This window comes from Sinohyriopsis cumingii, unplaced genomic scaffold (genome assembly GCF_028554795.1).
Source record: "Sinohyriopsis cumingii isolate HCF-2022 unplaced genomic scaffold, ASM2855479v2 utg001527l, whole genome shotgun sequence".
Classification (NCBI taxonomy): domain Eukaryota; kingdom Metazoa; phylum Mollusca; class Bivalvia; order Unionida; family Unionidae; genus Sinohyriopsis; species Sinohyriopsis cumingii.
Window position 1 is genome coordinate 3,353,798 of NW_028316012.1, and position 21,872 is coordinate 3,375,669.

General features: G+C 34.4%; 1 protein-coding gene across 1 annotated transcript in view; it reads right to left on the bottom strand.

Annotated features, from left to right (window-relative positions):
* Positions 1-778: 778 nt before the first annotated feature.
* The window catches only part of LOC149772041 (acetylcholine receptor subunit beta-like), a 30,419-nt gene continuing 9,325 nt past the window's right edge, over positions 779-21,872 (bottom strand). The window contains exons 2-4 of the mRNA XM_089947951.1: positions 7,899-8,109; positions 2,347-2,447; positions 779-1,565 (exon numbers count right to left, since the gene is read on the bottom strand). Of these exons, the coding sequence (XP_089804077.1) occupies positions 1,115-1,565; positions 2,347-2,447; positions 7,899-8,109 (763 nt within the window). The 3' untranslated portion in view covers positions 779-1,114. The remainder of the gene's footprint in view (positions 1,566-2,346; positions 2,448-7,898; positions 8,110-21,872) is intronic.

The following is a 21,872-nucleotide window of genomic DNA, read 5'->3' on the forward strand; positions in this document are numbered from 1 at the left end:
AAAGATAACTCATATATATGCACGTTTTCTTTATACCAGGTAACACTGAAGATGAATTTCATTAGGTAGAACATGATCTATAGAAACATACGCATGAGAAGCCTTTTTGAACTGATACTCTACATATTCGGATGAACATTTCAATAAGACCAAGTAAACGTGGATGATGAGTCTTGAGCATTTTATTAACATTACAAACTTCACTTGTTCCTTTAAAAATCAATTTGACTCGAACAGAGTTTGAGATTGTCTAACGCCCAACTTTTTTAAGGAAATGACATCGGGCAACTTGTCTTGATGATATTCCTTATAGCTCGAAAACATGTATTACCAGAGTTCTCCGCTCGCTTTGATATATATAAAAACCTTTTTGTGTTATTCATATATTTTGGTGTAACTTTGTATTTTGTATTTTATCATTAATTGAGTCTATATTTCGTTAGATTTTTATTTTTATTTTGTTGCACTCAAATTATTATCTCGTTTAATATTATCACCATAAAACAAGTCTTCTTTGATTTTTCTTCTTTTCTCATCATCGTCATCATCGTCATCCTCTATTTCTTCCATTAGTGTGTCCTTGGGAAAGGCACATTATTGCAGTTGCATTTGAACGAAATAATATACTTGTAGTGGTGTGCCGTAATGCACCAAATTGAACAACTAATATATATTCTTTTCAAAACTCCGATTGGTGCATCACTATTCAGAATGTGAAGCAACAGGTCATATAGAAAGAATAAATTATTGTACAATAAATAGCCCCATCGCACTTGAAGAAATTGAGAGGAAATTTAATGATAACAAATATCAAATCAAGATTAATACAACTCATGTTGTAGAATAAATGTTAACGTCCAATTATATCATAACATATTATAACCATTTACGAATAACACCCAATAAATAATCATGAAAGAAAAACTTCACTAAATGGCATTTATCAATCTGGCATAGTAAAGAGGAAATATTAACTTTAAAAGTTCTATATTTTAACGTAATTGTACACAGTTACGGACAGAATAACTTTAACCTCAATATACCTCATTAATATCTAATGGCGATTATTTTAAATCTACCATGAAATGTATGATACCTACAAACACTTGAACTTTCATTGATAAAAAATACGCATTCCATTCACAAGGCATAAAAGGAATGTCTGCGAATATATACCAAAGGCTGCGAATCCAGAGGTTCCACGGGTCTGAAATTCTTCGTTAGTGGATGCAGCTTTCCGAATAGTCATTAGAAAATGCATCTCTGTGAAGTTACCTGGCAGAGTATTGTTAAGGTCCTGGTACCTTGTTACGGGGCCAAAGTCCAACCCGGTCACTTCCCAATTGTCTGTTACAACGTCTGAATTTACATTAAATGATACTCTTTTGAAATCTTGCTCCGCACTGGTCTGTATCTTAGACCCGATAATGATTTGGCAATCCTGAACGTTAAGGGAAGAGTTGGTATGGCAGGCTGTGCGCAGGCGCTGTCGCCTGTACCAGTAGAGCATACCAGAGCTCTTTGCCACAAGGTCGGGGTTTAGAATGTTCTCAGGCGCATATAGTCTGAAAGAAAGACATGCGAAAAGAAATTATAATTTCAGAAGATGAATGGATGGCCAGTACCCCGCTATGGTCACGTATTCGTGTCGCACCACTTCTTTCGAGATTCGGTTTTGCGTTTACATGAAACTTGGAAATGTGTTAACCGTCCAAGGCATGTGGTTTCTTCAGATTTCGCAGATTTTCTCTAGATCAAGAAACCACACTGCACTAACAACAAAGCCTCTTAAAATACTTTGTATTAAATGGCACAGATTCTTCAACATGAGACGTTCAATAAAGTTTAATGTCACACGAGTTACGAAGTCGGACTGGAATTCATTTTTTTTTTCAATTCAATACTGCAACCTCATTGCACCGTCACACGAATTATTCAAGTCGATTTATTGAGAGAGAGAGAGAGAGAGAGAGAATCAGAGAGTACGAAGGGCATGTGAAACGTTCTAAATGTTTTGGCATAACTGTTATGTTGTTTGTTTTTTTAACTTGTCAATAAATTATTTAGCGTCCATTGAAAGAGTAGTGTTTCATAACATTGAGTGCTGGCCGCCGGTGATCTGCAATTATATTCATATGACGCGACAAAGGTCAATAACAGTGACCTTAACATCGCAGAACGCAACCAATTATGTTACAGCGCAAAGAGCATACTGTAAAATCCTGGCGAAATTACTATATTCTCCGTCTGATATGAAGGCCGACTTTAATACAGGGTATGTCATGGTGAAATCACAGAAGGGAAGCAAATTTTCGGTACAAAGAACACTCCGATGCTTGTACTTACGCATTGAGAATGGATACGTCAGGAGTCCATACCGCCGAGGAGTTAGCAGTGATCTTCTTAACTTTTTGTGGATACCAGAAGAGTCGTGGGTCCATCCAGGACTGTGGAGACATAATGATTGACGTAAATTATTGGTACTATAAGGAATAATGGCGGATGTAGCATACATAGCCAGACATCAGAAATAGATTAATATATAAGGCAAAGACGAAAGTCAGTTTATGGAAAAGAAGCATCATTCCTATATTTAACAAGCTTATTTATTGTTAATGTATGTATGCACTGAAATCTTTATATTATAGCCGCTTTTACGTGTCGATAATTTTCATTACGATAGCCTTACACCTGCAATGATCAAATGTCTTCATCCTGTGTGGGTTAGCAGAGAGACGAAAAGTATTTTTTTTAAATATAGTTTATGGAGAGACAATTTCAGATTGTTTGCATTGATGCTTTGCACGATATAACACCTCTTCGATTTGCGATGTAATGATATCAGTCTAAACTATATATATATATATATATATATATATATATATATATATATATATATATATATATATATCAGAGAGAATTCCATGATAATATGGCTGTTCATGAGGATGGTGTGAGTTTATATAATACAAGTGTTAAACAACATCCGCTTGTATTGTGTTGGTTTAACAGTTATCAGCCCCACATGTATTATGTAATTCTGACAGAATGAGAGATATAAGGTAAATTTGTTTGCATTAAAACATCCACAATAGAGAGAACTGCGGCATACCTCGATATATATATATATATATATATATATATATATATATATATATATATATATATATATATATATATATATATATATTGTAGTTGTGGAAATCATGCGTGATTTAAGCACACTTCTGATCTAAATGGCTATCCATATACCCTCTAAAAATCAGGCTAAACAATTCCAAAGAATGCTATCTTAAACAGATTTTAAAATTAGGGAAATGACTTTTGCCAGAGTAGGCTATACATGCTCCTGAAAGTGCAATAAGTGAGTTACAAAATTTATAAAAGTTATTAAAATAAGATTTCGTACATTTTACCTTTTGAAGTCCATAAATTTAAAATTGCCAGGCGGAGTTAGCAGTTACTTTACAGATGCACATCCGAAGCAAGGCCAGCCTGTATATTAAATATCCCCAATGACACCCATTAATCTTACACCAAAAGAAAGGGAATTAAACAATTATTTTAACATTTCCTACGATATTCAATTTTTTTTTTAAACTCGTTCATTACTTAGGAAAACCTGTGAAATTCCGTTTTCTTTACAACTGAAGCCACATGCAAAGTACGATACTGTAGTGCGCCACCATGACATTATAGTATCGTTGCCACCATGACATTATAGTATCGTTGCCACCATGACATTATAGTATCGTTGCCACCATGACATTATAGTATCATTGCCACCACGACATTATAGTATCGTTGCCACCATGACAGTATAGTATCGTTGCCACCATCACATCATAGTATCGTTGCCACCATGACATTATAGTATCGTTGAAGTCTCTTTAGAATCGCATACTTTTACAACTGTTCTTCAACCAGACGACACAAATATCTTTCCAGATTATTCAGTGTTATCTGCATAGAAAATGATGTGGGATATAAAAATACGTGGGGTTTTTTTTGCCATGATGACTGCTTGGCTTTCTATAAGTGTACTGAGTAACTTGAAATTATATAAGCAACATCACAGGAAAAACACAAAGAGCAATAAGCATTTGGCTGCAATTGAAAATGATTTGTAATTTGATTAGAGTGCTATGCTATCCAGTCTCCATAGTGCAGTGCTCAACGCAGAGAGGAAGCGCAACAAATGTTCCTCCCGTTGAGGAAACGTTGGGGGGATGGGGTGGAGGCTACTAAATGATAAAAGCCCCTCTTACAGGTCGTTTAGACAGTTACAATAGATCATGATTACAGAAAGTGTACGGGGTAAAACTCTCGAATTTTAAACTTCGATTAGCAAAGCTTACTTATTATTTTTTTACAGTATGCACGGCATAAATTTGTTTTCCTTTCAAGGTATTAGGCATATATATATATATATATATATATATATATATATATATATATATATACCAATTACACAAGCACTGGGGGCGGGGCCTGGTTGAGTACCTGGTTGTATCTTTGTCAAATTGACAACCTAACATTGCTGCTAAGACAGTGTTTGGTATGCATGCTGAAGCAGGTATATGCATTCTCCCAAACGTTAGTATTGAGGTCTATGGAGAAACAATTGGTTCCAAGATACCTATCGGATTTAACAGCCTCGCAGGTGATCCATATAACTGCATACAAATGGATGTCATTTATAAACTGTATAAGTTTGATGCAGTTGGCATTTGTGGTTCCATATTGACAGGCATTTAACAATAAAATATATGAAATTAAAATAACACATATTGGAGGAAGAGGAGTGGGCTCTAAATAAATAATCTATGACAGACAAAGGGTTGCACCGTTTAATGGCGTTGCATCAGCGGAGGTTGCTCCGAGACTGACATATATGTAACAAAATAAATTATGTATACTCAATGTGAAAGCTGTTGGCCAAACATTAACTATTTCACCTGCATGCCAGTATAAATCTTGTAGAAAAAGTAGCTGTCTGATTCTTGTTAAACGTGCCATAATCCAGGACAGAGACACTACTGTAGGGCTCAAGGAAGATGGTTCATTTGTTGTATATCGCTTTGCATCATATACGATCTCATATGCTGGTATAATTAATTATATGTAAGTTACCTTAGATATGATCTTCCTACCCACTGTTCTTTTTATTGTCATGCAATAGTTGCCCCATTTCTGGCCATGAATTTCCGCACGCAGTTTATAAAGATAAGTTCACTTGCAGTCCCTTTAGTGCATCAAACAAACGCAAATTTCTATAAGTCAGCATTTCCCATTGCCACTTGCTTTAAACCCTCTATTGACTTTTAATTAATCCTATTTATTTCTGTCCAACTGATTCTTTTGGAATTGCTTTATACGGTTATATTAGTCACATATTACCCATTCTGTCGATTAAAGTCCACGCTGATCTTCAAGCTGGTGCGTTTACGGAAGGCTGCACTCCGCATACTGGCATTCTAGAGAACACGAACTATCTTATATGCGGTACCCTCTTTATCAAGGAGAACAAATTTAAATCAATCTCAGTTTTTCCTCTACCTTTAGAAGCCTTTTTTCTCAATTGTATGGAATTCATATAATATAGCGGAGAAAATATAGTTGTCACCCTTACACATGCACGAAGAAATTTAAGCTCACAATGTCAATTAATATTTATGATAATAAAGATACGATTTATTGTTAAATATCATTATTTATGATAATAAAGATACGATTTATTGTTAAATATCATATTATTTATGATAATAAAGATACGATTTATTGTTAAATATCATATTATTTATGATAATAAAGATACTATTTATTGTTAAATATCATATTATTTATGATAATAAAGATACTATTTATTGTTAAATATCATATTATTTATGATAATAAAGATACGATTTATTGTTAAATATCATATTATCCCTCAATCCTGAGGCAATTAAAAGTGCAACTGACAAAACAATGTGTCCGAGATAAGTTTGAATGATCTAAGAATTGATATAGTTTTATTTTGTGGGTTTTATTCAGGGGAGGGGTTGGGGTGTGTGCGCCTATCTTAAGCCAATTTTTAGTAATTTCATGTGTAGGACCAGTCAATATTATATGCATCTATATCGTATACATTATTTCTCTTTTGTCAAATAGGAATACACATTGCTTCATCTGACGTTTTGATGCTTGTTAGGTACGTAGTAATGCTAATGCCTAGGAATTGTACTTGGACTAATATGACACTGCCTCTATATATTTGTCTAAGGAAAGGTAATAAAACTTTCCTTGTCAATTTTCTTTGTTTCTTGTTTCTTTTTATTCCTTTATTACAAGCTACATGTCCCTTTAGACGCACCATTTTCTGGTGTATTTAAGTCCATTGTAATACTTGCATGTTTCAAATAAAATCCAAATAAGAGCTTGAAATCTGGGATCTACTAATTAAACATGGTGATAGTTTGGCTTATTGCATTAATTTTATACACGTCACAAAAAAGGGAAGCGCTCTACTTGCGTTACAAAAGGAATGAGTAGGCTGACCTTTGACCGGGGGTTAGTGACCTCATATATTTGATGTCCGTTTAAAGTGATGAGAGCTTATATTTATATTTATATTTTCTAAATTGTCCATCTGAATATGATGTTACGTAATATGTCTACTAAATAAATATAAAGTCCTTTATTTTATACGTATTCTCCTCTTGAAGCAGAAGACGTATATACTAATAAGTATTTTGACCTTTGACTTGATTATTACATAATACGAGTTATCCAATATAACTATGTGATTTTCTATACGTGCTGATATGTATTTTTTAAAATAAAAATAATCGTACTTAAAACAGTTCAGTTTATTTCCACAAAAAGGTTTGGTAGTAAGTAAAAATATGAAAACAGTAGTTGAAACAGCTCAATGACATTTCGAGTCACTTAAATATAAAACATAGCTGGCCGCTCCGGTGGCTTAGTGGTAGAGCGGTCCGTCTGGGATGCGTTAGGTCGCGGGTTCGAATCCCGGCCGAGACTTTTAAAGATGGTACTAGCAGCTTCCTCGCGTGGCGCTCAGCATTAACATGTTAGTGTCACGACTGGTCGGCCAGGTGTCAAGATAATGTGACTGGGTGGGACATCATGCTACAAGGCTGCGGCATGATGCCCCAGTATTAAACATCACTATAAACTGTCATACTGCAGACATTGTAGCGATATGTCTCAAAAGTGTTAAAGCTACGTTAGAAATCTAAAGCACACACACACACACACACACACACACAACAAGTGAGACTAAGCAAACTAGTTACTTGTACAGTCCCAAGTTCTATCACAGATGATTGATTGGCTATAGGTGTAACTGTACACAAGTTCTTGAAAAAGAGTCAAACACCATGTAATTTGCCAAACATTTTTTATGTGGGTTGACATTATTGCCAAAGACCCAAGAATTGCTTCTTAGATCAAAGGCTTTAAAAAGTGAAAATTTTCAGAATATTTTGGCACGTTGTTCCCACTATATTTCTTCCCACTGTTTTCCATTAGCCCCTCCACGAGCACTCATAAGTAACAAATCAATATTTGAACTAACCGTAATCTGGAAATTACCTTTTGATGCCTGATTTTCAATTATATGGCTTTCTTTTTCTGTAGACAGACTTATCTCGTGTTATTTCACTATATCTGCAATGTAGATAAAATAACAACCGCTAAATCTCTTCTTGCCATCCCCAGTTTTTCTTCTCTAACGCTTTTGTACACATAATATGGAACTTAGTGTAAAGGAAGATACGTTGAAGTGTTCAGCAGATAGAAGTATTTAAGATCGCTTAATGTCTTGGTCTGAAATCTTCCTATGCTTTGTGTGTGAAATACTGTATTAATCAAGACATCAGAACAATACTTACAAGAGATATGTCACAAATAGTATCCATTTCTTTATTCTTGAGGTCAAGGTTACGAACTTGGATCAAAGTTAGATCAATGTCAACGTATTCTGGTTTAGGAAAGTCAACAGCAGGGCGAATCATGGCATTGTATTTGTGAAATATCGTGTTGTATATCTGGACAGTTTCCTCAGCATAGCTTCTGGGTTGACCTGCCGACGACGTTGTAGATCTGGAAAGAAAAATAGTTCGCTTGATACACTGAACTGTCTCTGTGAGCACGACACATTATGATATGTAAATGGCAATGCCTTACAGGAAAGACAGATACACGGACAGATGGAGGATTGCCTTTCAAATAAAATGTATCAACAGTATAAAAAAGATATAAATCAAGATGAAAGACTGACAAAGTCACAGAGAAGAGAGTGACTGTTAAATCCTGTAAATCAATGTATAAAAAGATGTAAAACATTGATGTGACCAAAGTTCCTTGATATATTCAATACTGTTTTGTTTTTGTTTTTCGTCACCATATTTGTACCAGTGATGCATATCGCAAAGAATGGTGTGTTATGTATTTAAAAAATCATCTGTGCCATCTACTATTCTATGTTAGTTAATTTGACAATAATTAATTCATCGTGGCTTCTTATGCTAGATTTTATTTTCATATGTTGCTACCTTTGCAACAATAATAAAATGTAATCAGAAACTGGAAATATACCACTTTACATCTAAATGTATAACACACACACAGATACATACATACACACACACACACACTCACAACACACTAGTACATTATATCAACACACTAGTACACTGTATCAACACACTAGTACACTATATCAACACACTAATACATTCTCATATCATGATGACTCAAAAACTTTTTAATGGCTTTAATTTGTATGGTCACATTCTACATTATATCAATGCAGTGATGTACCTTCATATCAATTCAACTTTATAAATTTATTTTTTCTGTAATAGTGTTGTTTTTAGATGTAAGAAAATTATAAATATCTTGCCGTAAAATTAATGACGTAAATAATATTACAATGACAACAAATTGTTTATTTGCAAAAAATATTGTACAAAAATATTTTCAAAGGAGTGATGTATTCACCTGAAAAGCATCCGTAGAGATGATTCGATTGAAGCATGGATATTTTTCTGATCTTCTGTTGTGTATATATAAATACTAACAATTATGTATTAGGTTAGCAATTAACAAAATTATTTATAATTGAGTATATTCAAATCAATACGGAGAGTAGCAAGCCCTGATCTAACAGCAAACTCTTGGCCCTGCAATTTAAATCGTTATGTTCCAAGGTCATGTCAACTGGTCAATGCACATCTTACTGATACCACGCTGACATCCACATTACTGCCTTTTGAAGAAAATAATATGATCGTGTCAGATTTGATTTATATTGATACATCCATAGCTATGTAATTGCTACAAAACGTGAATGAAAAACCCAATCTAGTTTGAATATCAAGTCATCTAGTGGTCCTAAGATTCTTACTTGTAAACTACATTGGGTGACGAAACGAATACACAAATATTCACAAAGTTTTATAACTTGAATTTTCGGATTGTAGCTCTAATTATTATTCACATACATATGAATCCTAAATTAAATCCGAAAGAAGGCTTTTTTATGTCTCGACAGACTTTCACTGGATTTCCAACGATTTTGTAAACAACCTAAAAGAAACTTTAAAACCAAAAGCTTTTCACCACACTTGTATCTACAGCAGATATGAAATAATTCAGTGCACATGTAATTTATACTGGTGATCTTCCAATCGTGTCATCAAAGTAAAGCGAATGAAAACACCTATTTTTGAAAGAAGACATACGCAGTAATAAAAGTTTGAAGAATCGAAATTATTGACCTGCTTTTAGTCATTACATGTTTAATGCGTACAACATACAATTTACCATCAATAATGGTGAAATATAAAAAACATGTAATAAAATAGAAACATAAATTTTAGAACTGTTTGCCAGTGACAAATACTATTCAGGACACACACACACACACACACACATATAAACATACATTGTGACATCTTGTTTTGCCATTCTCAAGAAATCCTCTTTCCTCAGATTAGTATCAAGTCTGACAGATATGGGAATACCTGGCTAACAAAACAAGTAGACTAGCATATAAAGCCACACAATCTAAATATACACATTGTTTTCATGTTCATTCCGACCATTCTTCTTTAGCCTCCAAATGTCTAGTTTTACCAGGATATGGTTGCATGTTACATAAAACAGTATCTAACACATATATGTGTCATGTATAATATAATACGCTTCTGGCCTGTATCATTTATTCATAGCAGAGCTTATTTAAAGTGTTTATAAACTATTAATGTTGAATATTAAAGGTTATGGAGTCCATAATATCAAAAGAAGCATCAATAACGTTATATTATTTCCATTAATTAAACTCAATAATAACTTTTGGTAGGGTATTATAGTATTTCTATTAAAGCATTTTTAGACTAATTGTTTGTTATATATTAAGCATTCCATATTTGCCAACTTCTAAAACACTTCCTCAAGTAACCAACGAAATATATATATATATATATATATATATATATATATATATATATATATAGTGTAGCTTCGTTCTGGTGAAGGATCCGTTCCTGTATTAGCCACCACTAATATCGTATGTACAAAGTCCAGAAAGACGGTGATGAAGCGTTTCTGCCTTGTGCTGGATAAATGTCTAAACAATCTGGCAAATCTGAGCTCAGCAAACTGGTGGCTTTGGTAATACTACAATACTAACTGTTCGTAGCCAGGAATGAGGGCTAATAGATCATAGATCTACATACCCCATGCCGTTTTGTGTTTTATTTATAAAATTACACTATAAAATGAGCCATCGTGCTTTTCTACCTTTTGGAGCATTACGTCATCGAAAGTAAAGAAACTTTGAACTAGGAAAGTTACTTCCGCTTTTCAAAACCTGTATCTGCGTACACGAGTAATCGTGCTGTGAAAGAAATGATAGCGTGTTATTTATGCTGGCAGATAAAAGATGCTGAATCGATAACGGCGGAGATAAAGATGCATTTTTGCAGCAAAATATAATTGTTATAACTACATGTATTGAATTTTCTTTAAGAAATGTTTCATCAATACAATTATTTTCATTATCAAATTCCCGTATATCTAACAGTGGATGTAGACAGTAATTATCTCTGCAGTAAAAACTGATTCAATATTTGTATTATCCATTCATATACAGCAAAACGATTATTCTCAAAAATGTTCACTGCCAACATACTTTTTATTGTATGAACTTGTACAGGTGTACCAATATTGATGCTGAAGGCAGACAGCTGCAAAACACACGAATGCCCTGCTTTAAAGAAGACATCAAGTGCATTGTTTTGCTAACAGTTCGAGTCACCTTCTGCTATTTCAGTCTTAAAGAACAAAGGCTGACTTTGAATATAATTCAGGCAAAGAAGACATAATGAGTAGTGACTTTGTTTATAGTCATCACTGAATGATGTCAATCGATCACTTTCATGGTATATTCATTCCCTCGCAAGTAAGAGGAGTAGACACAAGAATTCATTTTAAACTGAAACAATGAAAATATAAAATAAAGTACTGACAAGGATATTCCGATTCAAAATCGTATTTATAGTAATTTCCGAAAGCAATAGATTTTGAATAAGGATAACGGTATGAGTTGTAAGTAATTTATGCGTAAGAACAACAAAATAGCCAAATAATGCAGAAAAGGAACAAGTAAATAGACAGGGATAAATGAAACAAACTATGTATTGAAGATATTAGTTAAAGCAAAAATGGCCTACGTTGAAACTCTATTCTACTTTCGTAACCGTGTTTTACACTTTTCCTGAATAACTGTAAATTAATAATTGAGGTTTAACAATTATTGCATCTAATGTTATACTGTTTGGAAACAAACCATTTCCGATTGACCATGAATCTCCCAAGTCCTAATGTAATATTGTACTGATTTGTTCATGCAGTGATTTGTGGCTACATGTTTACAGTTACTCCAAAATAAGAAAATTGCTAGGCTTGCAGGCAGCTCTTGGTAGACAGCAGTTAATACATACTTTCACATTAATCCATACAATTTATTAAGGAATCATTTTTACTTCATAATTATCGTGTACAATCCACTTTCGTGTTCAGCATTATACAAAAAGTACCAATGAAAGCTTATCGTGGTGTCAGACATGTTCATAGGACACACGGTACTAATGATATGAACAAATGGGAACCAGCATGGAAATGGATGAAAAAATAAAATATAGTGTATATGGGTTTGGCTGACCAGGATTGGTTAATAATGTAAGTTATGTTGTAGTAAAAAATAAATTTTTGAGAGCTTGTCTTAGTTATAATTAAAAAAATTAGAGACATTGTTTTATTGATGGAATTTCAGTCCTTTAACAGACTTGAGTTTGGAACACTCATTACTGAAATTAGCACCCAACTCTTCGGTGCGGAATTGAAAGCACATGTTTCAAACACAAGCAGGTCCAGAAAATGCCGTGGCTCATATCCTTTCCTCAACACAGAAGCTGACATCCAGGTTTCATCTATATGGATAAATACAGATTTGATCATGAGCACTCAAAATTTTACGTTATAGAATTTTTAATATCATGGTGTCTGCATCGGTTTACTATGGAAACTGAATTAGTACCGTGAGTCCTTCAGAACCAGCTTCATTGGTCACTAGATATATTTAACCTCTATGGAGATAGGTTCGAGAATAATGATGGCACAACGTCCAGAAAGAAAAAAAAAATATATACACTTAGTTATATGCTTATATACATGTATGCATTATGACAGCAGTTCGAGCGATCTCAGGTATTTGAGTCACCCGTTTTCGAGGTAATGAGATTTGCAGCACTTTCGTACAAAAGGTTCAGATCAAATTCATATCAAAGCAATATAATACCATGTGTAATAGATTCATTCTTCTGTAACTTATGCTGGAACGTAGATCTTCTAGTCCTCTTAACGAGAGGAACGCTTTCAACCTTGTTAGTTTTATTCTGTTTCTAAGCGCGAAGAACTATTACATTTAGACTCGCACTCGTTTTATATTATGTCCTGAGTTCTTGGAAAACGTTTTTATTTATAATAATAATAATAATAATAATAATAATAATGTTGTATAGCGCCTAATCTGTAGAAGCTCTACGCGCTTTACAACAGTGATGCATTTCCGGTTATGAAGGGAACAAACCTAACAACGACTTGCTTACGATTCCCTCCTCTTTAAAGCTTTATTACTTCGGTTTAATAAGTGCTTTAACTTTTTTTCCCCGCATGAGCAAGTTAGCGAAATATCTTTGTTAATCTTTGCTTGAAATTTAATACGATACACTACTGCAGTGACTAGATCTTTCATTTTGTCACCATAAGTGTAGGTCGAAACAGTCGGATAATGCTTGAAAATTCATCCTCAATATAACGAAATGTGTGATGAAAGGCTGAAGTTCGAATCAATTGTCGTAACAACAGAAGCTTGAAACTTGTAAATCTGAATCATTGATTGTGTTCTTTATAAATGATCGTAACGCGAATGAAATTAGAATCGAACTGACAATGCGAACTGATACAAATAGGAAAACTAAACCATATATGTGAAAACTTTAAACTACATTCCTCAAGGCACATACGCAATTTCTGTTTCGCTGGATCAAGTCTGCACAAACAAACGCGATATAAGTGTGTTCCTACATAAAAAGTTAATTACGACTATGTCAGACACTTTCACCCAATACGTTTTGTTTCCGAATTTATTTTGTTTTAGGGTTTTTTTCTTAAAATCTAAATATTCAGAATATAATATGCATACTGTAATGATAAAATGTAATTTATTTTCTATACCGATATGAGTTGAGCTGCAGTGACTCAGGCGTTAACGTCCCCTTTGGTACGCGTTTGAATCCGATCATCGGATCATCCAGGGTGGTCTACAGTGGTGTGTCCCAGAGCAAGGTACTTTGCTCCGTTTGCCTCAGCACTAAACAACGATCATGTGTTGTTGCACTGTAAAACACCAAACGAAATGAAACCTATATGCAGCAATGGCATCTGGCGTACAAGCTATGAGTGGCACACATAAATACACCAGCTCCTGTTCACTTATATAAAGGTTTACCAAGCTTGATGTTTATCACATGTCTCATAAGTTTATCTGCTGGACGTTAATGTGCTTATATTTATGGAGGCGTAAATTGCCAGAACTCTTGTTCTCCGTTTTAAATCTTGTAGGTTAAAACCCCCTAAAGCACTTACTTTAAATGACTGAGCAGCATATCTTTATTGCTCTATTATTAAAATAGCTGATTAAAAATAACTTTCTGAATATAGACTATCAGATCTGATACAAGGAGCTAACTAATTTTGAATAGATTGGCAGATATTTCGACCCTTATTGACAAGCTAGATTTTCAAAGTCTAATTTTTATTTTAATTTTTTTTACCACTGTCGAACTTTACCTGTTATATACCTTATATATATAATTCAAATAAAATAAACGAATTTAGTACGCATATATTCTATATGATATTCAATTAAATCCTTCTTTATGTAGACTCCCTTCGTACGGATGTCTTGAAATCGTAATACAAATTTCTACATAGGAACAGAATTCGTTAATTGTTCTTTGAAGGTGATCATTAAATTTGATTCCTCGTCTATCAGTACCATAACGATGAGGAACAGAGGTACAAACATATAGGGGTTTCGTGTAATTTGCATATTAAAGAAAAAACATAACACAAAACGATGAGGAACAGAGGTACAAACATATAGGGGTTTCGTGTAATTTGCATATTAAAGAAAAAACATAACACAAAACGATGAGGAACAGAGGTACAAACATATAGGGGTTTCGTGTAATTTGCATATTAAAGAAAAAAACATAACACAAAACGATGAGGAACAGAGGTACAAACATATAGGGGTTTCGTGTAATTTGCATATTAAAGAAAAAAACATAACACAAAACGATGAGGAACAGAGGTACAAACATATAGGGGTTTCGTGTAATTTGCATATTAAAAAAAAACATAACACAAAACGATGAGGAACAGAGGTACAAACATATAGGGGTTTCGTGTAATTTGCATATTAAAAAAAAAACATAACACAAAACGATGAGGAACAGAGGTACAAACATATAGGGGTTTCGTGTAATTTGCATATTAAAGAAAAAAACATAACACAAAACGATGAGGAACAGAGGTACAAACATATAGGGGTTTCGTGTAATTTGCATATTTAAAAAAAAAACATAACACAAAACGATGAGGAACAGAGGTACAAACATATAGGGGTTTCGTGTAATTTGCATATTAAAGAAAAAACATAACACAAAACGATGAGGAACAGAGGTACAAACATATAGGGGTTTCGTGTAATTTGCATATTAAAAAAAAAACATAACACAAAACGATGAGGAACAGAGGTACAAACATATAGGGGTTTCGTGTAATTTGCATATTTAAAAAAAAACATAACACAAAACGATGAGGAACAGAGGTACAAACATATAGGGGTTTCGTGTAATTTGCATATTAAAGAAAAAACATAACACAAAACGATGAGGAACAGAGGTACAAACATATGGGGGTTTCGTGTAATTTGCATATTAAAAAAAAACATAACACAAAACGATGAGGAACAGAGGTACAAACATATGGGGGTTTCGTGTAATTTGCATATTAAAAAAAAAAACATAACACAAGCAAAATACCTTTACATCATAGCCCACACTCCTACGTTCCTGAACTGATCACCAACCTATTTTGCAGCGGTCTAGCGGTCGGAATACAAAATCCGAAACATCTGTATAATGCGTCTGCATAGTAATGTTGCACATGAATTTTGGTTAGAAAGTGTTTGAAATGTCATTGTAAGTGAGTTATGATTACATTTGATATCAATGGAAAATGATAGCAAAATATGGATAGTCATCACTTTCACAGGGTCATGACTATATATAGTCCTTTCACCTACGATCAAGCGCGGTAAACAATTACATACACAGAAAAAGTACTTGAAATCTAGGCAAGAGACCGACATTCGTGACCTCTCCAATCAAGTAGAAAACAATATTTTATCGAGAAATTACAATATTTTTTCCATGAACATTAGTTGAATGACTTTCTTTTTGATGTGTCAAAACAGTTATAAGAGTGTCATTTTAATTTATTAAGGGATCATTTTTATTTTGGAGTAACTAATAAAATACATAAAAGAAGATTTAACATAAAGTTTGCAAATGACTATTTATATTATATTTTTGCTGCAATAGAACTGTCTTTTCCAATGACAGAAAATGTAACAAGCATGCTTAAGAACTAAACAATGTCCTCGGACATATCGTTAAACTTCGTACCAAATACGCGTAATTTATAGCAATAGTATTATCACGCATGCGTGTTTTAGTTCCCTCTACTTTAAAGCAATTTGATATGGTTAAATTAGTGTAAATTATAAAGGAATAAAGCATAGTTGGCCCATCTTTAAGTACTAAGGCACCTTGTCTTAAGCTCGTATCTATCAGTACAAACACCTATGACAAGATCATGTTAGTATTATTAGTTTATGATAATGCGATACCTACATGAACGTTTTAAATGCTGCCATTAAATCCCGTTGTGGTTTATTAAAATATGACACAATGATTTTTGTTGTTGTAGGGTTTAACGCATTTTTCAGCAAACGATAGGCTATACATGGCTGCCAGTATTAATGATGGAGGAAGAACCCGGGAAAACCCGGGAAAGAACCACCGACCCACAAGAAGCTGCTGGCAAGCTTTCTCACATACCCGAACTGGCTGAATATGAGACTCGAAGCCTCGCAGACAGAGGTGAGATGGCAGTGATCCGTAACGGAGAACGCTTTAGACCATTCGGCCACTCGGGGCCCCTATGCCACAAAGACGTGGTACCAGCGAAATAAAAGACCATATTGTATCAATACAAGTTCATTTAAATGGAGCGACAAGACATGAAAGCAGTTTAAGACAACAGAAGACTCAAAGATGTTTTTTGTCTAGAAAGACATAATTTGAATGTTGTTATGTAACCATGAACAATTCTTAGAATACGAGAGTGCATATGCATGTATACACATACACACACGCGCACATACACTGGACATATTGTACAGACACAATTCCCACATTTCATTGAAGCAATTAAATCAATCATTCAGTCAATCAGGGACCATACACTACTGCAAAAAAGATATTATGTGATTATATATATTGCACTAGTAAGCAAGGCACCAGGAAAATGTCTCATTTTATTAGATAAAGATAAGAAGACGTAAATCCTCCTCGCTTACACATTAGCTGGAAAAGTGTTTATTAACGGTGACGCAGTATTATAAGATTGGGGCACGCGATACCCGTTAGGATGCTTGGGATTTCGAATAGGTGAATTGCCCACGACGGCTTTCTTACATTTGCCTAATGACAAGTTAAGCCTCTTGCTGGGTTTGATTAATGAAGGCTACAAATAGACCGCATATTGCTGAAGCGCCGGCATCTTAATGCTTCTAGTTAGCAAAAATGGATGAAGTATTTTAAACATTATGATAAGAAGGACTGGTTCTTATCTATAGTATGGTTCTTTCTACGATGAATTTCTAATTAGTTCTTAAAAGTGGAACATTTAAAACATCCCCAAATCAAATATACTCTTACATCATTTCATGGAGAAGGAATTTAAAAACCTCTTGTACACGTGCGTAGACCTATGATCACAACTGAGGAGATCTATGTCTAAACTAGCATTTCATTGTGTTCTACACTTCATTCCAAATCCATGGCGTTAACCTATATCAGGCGCCGTAGCGGACAAAAGCTGGTTCATAGAGAAAGTTGCAGTTGAAATTTCGATGTCGCATATCGAGAAATACAATATCACGTGTTGGATCAAACTGCTTGTCCTTAAAGTTCCATTTTCTAGATCGAGATTTTAGATTTTATATGTTGAATTATACAGTGGTGGTTTAAAGTTATATTTCCTACGTCGACGTTTCACAGTGTATATTTTGAATTACACAGGGGTGGTTTAAATTTCAATATCATATGTTGAGAATCCCTAATGCACACGTTGTATGCATCTGTTTGTGATGAAAGTTCCGTTTCACATGGCGAGTATTTAGATTTCATCTGTTGAATTTCACAGCAACAAGAAGTAGCCTCCTTGTTTACAAATAACGCGGTCCGTTCACGAAAGCGACCTCTAGCGAATAAATTCATAGTAATTATCGACCGGTGAATGGTAACTTTCAGACTGTAAATTCAAGAAATTTAATGTCGCCTCATAATTGAATATGCGATTGTGTATTTAATATTCGATGATATTTTGAATTCTTCAAGTGGACGCTGTGTAACGTAACTTGTAACAACAACACCTCATTTCACCATATGAAAATAACAGTTCTGACAAGCACAATAAAATGTCCAATCACCGCTGTGTAATTCAACAGATAAAACCTGAAAACTCAACGTACGAAATGGAACTTTCAGCACAGTCAATGTGATTCAACATGTTAAATTGAAACTTTCGACATATGACATTAAAAATTCAACAACCTCCGTGTAATTCAGAAGATACAATCTAAAAACTCGACATTGGACATCGAATTTTCAACCAGCGCTGTGTAATTCAGCAGATGAAATTTAAAATACTCAACATATGAAATGGAACTTTCAATATAAACTCTTTGAACGAATACGTAAATTAGGAATTCTCGACGTATGACACTGAAATTTCAACCACCTCCGTGTAATTCATACGATACAATATTAAACGTCGACATGGAAAATATAACTTTCAACCACAACTGTTTAATTCAACAGATATAATCTAAAATCTCTACATAGAAAATATAACTTTCAACCACAATCGTTTAATTCAACAGATGCAATCTGAAATCTCGACCTAGAAAATGAAACTTTAAGGATAAGCATTTTGGATACAACATTATGGACACATGACATTAAAATTTCAGCGGCAACGTTCTGATTGGACCAGCTTTTGTCCGCTACAGCGCCTCATATTAATGCCCATTGTTATAGCATTGCATAAAGATACAGTGGTTCTTGCATGCTGTAATGGGTGTTTGGGTAGTTATCCAATACCATATGGAAAGATTCATCGATAAACTCATCCTTTAGATGAAATGATTCATTTACTACAGACAGTTGTGGTCAACCAATAGAGAGAGCTTGCAGGTGTACTAGCAGCTGTCTAGCTAGCCGCTCAACATTGAGGTTAGTATCAGAACCATGTGGCTTGGTGGAACATGATGCTACATGTCTGCGTCATGATGTGCCAGTGCAAGATATTACTATAAACTGACACAATACAAACATCATAGCGATATGACTGAACTTTCTTTTATAAAGATACGTTAAGATTCCACATCACACACACACACACACACACACACACACACACACACACACTCAAAGCGTGGCCATTAAAAAAAAATACAATTTTATTGGATGAAAGTAATTATTCCCTGCATGTTATTCCCATCTTTCCACTAACTAAAACGAAACGCTCATCAAAACAGAATACATTTACGGATGATTATTGAAAGATTTATCCAGTAATAAATTGAACATTGATGACAAAGTGTTCGATCCCTGTAGTCTTCGTTGTACCAGGCGATTTAGACAGGTGAAACTGAAGCCTCTTTATACCTTTTAAAATGGTATGTATGTTTTTATATTTTGAATACATGCTGGTAAAAATAAAATGGTCAGTACTTATACTACCGAATTCATCTCGTCGTGACATTCAACAAGACATTATAACTTTTTTCCTGACTAAACCACATAAACGCATTCGACGAGGACTGAACTTTTTACTCCATATAACTTTATCAGTAAAGACTCGCAAAAATAAGAAATAAAGAAATCCATGCAGCCGTAAAAAAAGCTCATTAATTTCTCACAAATTCTTCAACAGATAAAGTTTGCTATTTCAAGTGTTCTTTGCTTTGTTTGCTTGTATATAAAATGCTATTTTTACAGTACGCTTGTAAATAAATATTCAATTTTCATTATTAAATATCTCACCGAAGTCAAAATACGACATAATAACGCTTTACGTCTTTACCTCGTCCTTTAAAAGCACAGTAATGTCCAGTAATAATGCATCCGTTTTCAAAATTCGGATAGAGAAGGTTTTACATGATTGATTAGCGTGATGTTCTGACAGTTTCTTTGCATATTTACGATGAAACATATTTTATGGCTTTTGTATGTGTGTTATTTACTTTTTGGTATAATGAAGAGATGTATTAGAGGGCTAAACTTAGTTATTGAAGGTGATAAGGTCTTTATATCAGTTTTAGAAGAGTAGATACAATTATAATTAATTCTCTACATTCTCTTCATAAATTTAATAATTGTATGTATATGATCGAGGAGTACATCGTTATTTACTGTTAAATGTAGGGGTTGTGATTTCGGTTAAATGTGGTATTATCAGCAGCCACTTGGGGAAGTGGTATTAGGTTGCAGTACAGGCTGAAGCAATTGAAACAAGGAAGCCATTTGCATTGTCGTTGTAGGATTGTGTGTTTGTACATTTACTTGCAATCAGTGATAGCATTTTTTTCTAATTAGTCAAATGTTTAGGTTAATGACCAGTTGTTGTAACTTTGATTATCTTTTAGTAGATAAAAATGTTTAAAATAGAGTTGGGCAGTTACAGTTTAATTTGGAATTAATTAGCTCAAGAGGCTAAATTTTGCAATTTCCTACATAATTTTTGGGAAATTTGTATACGCAGGGTGCAAAGGGAGTGTGTGTGGATAGTCGATATATAGCTTTAATTGGACAGTATAAAATATGTTTTGTACACTTTGATATATAGCCTAGGGTCAGATAAATGTCTGCAGTCAGACCATAAGTTTAGTTCTAGAAACATTCGTCAGGGAATGATTTCTCTCAAGGCCGCTAAGATTGTATATTAACTAGGGTCAATCATAGGGCAGGGAAAAAAATAAACAGATCAACATCACGAAGAGGAAACAGGGGATGTTGAGGAAAAAGCACAACAGGACAAAAAGGAGGGCGATCGAGACCAGCAAAGATTAGTGGATATGGGACTTCAAGAAGCTAAGGAGTATAGCAGAGATCGACGACGCGTCATGTACATGTGCTACACAAACGTGAAAGTGTAGGATAAACAATGGCAGCAGTTCAAAAGATGTATTTGATAAAGATAGAGAAAAATGACGTTCCAGGAACTAACTTTCGCTGTTCCAAAGTATCAGAACATTCGGCCAAGAAGGTTAGCAACTTCATAAGTGCTGTAAAATACCAAGCTTGGAGATACCTGAAGTCCCGTAAATCTAGGCAACAACAGTGACATTTTGGAGTCGGAATACTCTCGGTCTACTATCGTGAGGCTTGTGAATAACGCACCCTGTCCAACCCGGTGAAGGCTGCTGAACAGTTAACAACAATTCATGGGTTCGATTCATTTCCTGAGTAGCAGTACGAAGAAACTCAGAGCGCTGCAGAATGTATGGAAGAGGACATCACCGCAAAGCTTTCATTATGCCATCATGTACACTCAATTCAAAAGTTATATAGGAAAATGTTAAACTAAACACAAGCGTGATTCTAAATGCAACTGTGGCTGATACAAAAATGGCAATGGTGTGGGGGAGAAGCCGTAAAATAAAACATGGCCGAAGTGGACCGTGAACGCCTATTGTGTTTCAGCTAGCGTTCTATCAAAAGTCTTTACTACCAGTCAGATTCATTTTCCTCCCTTTCTGTTCAGACAACCAAGGACGAGTGGCTTGAAGATTCTCATGTGTCTAGTAATCAAATGCCTCGATGAGCGTGTACGCATGGAGCCGGGGTGGCGCGTTTTGTGTGTCTTTAATCCACACCGTT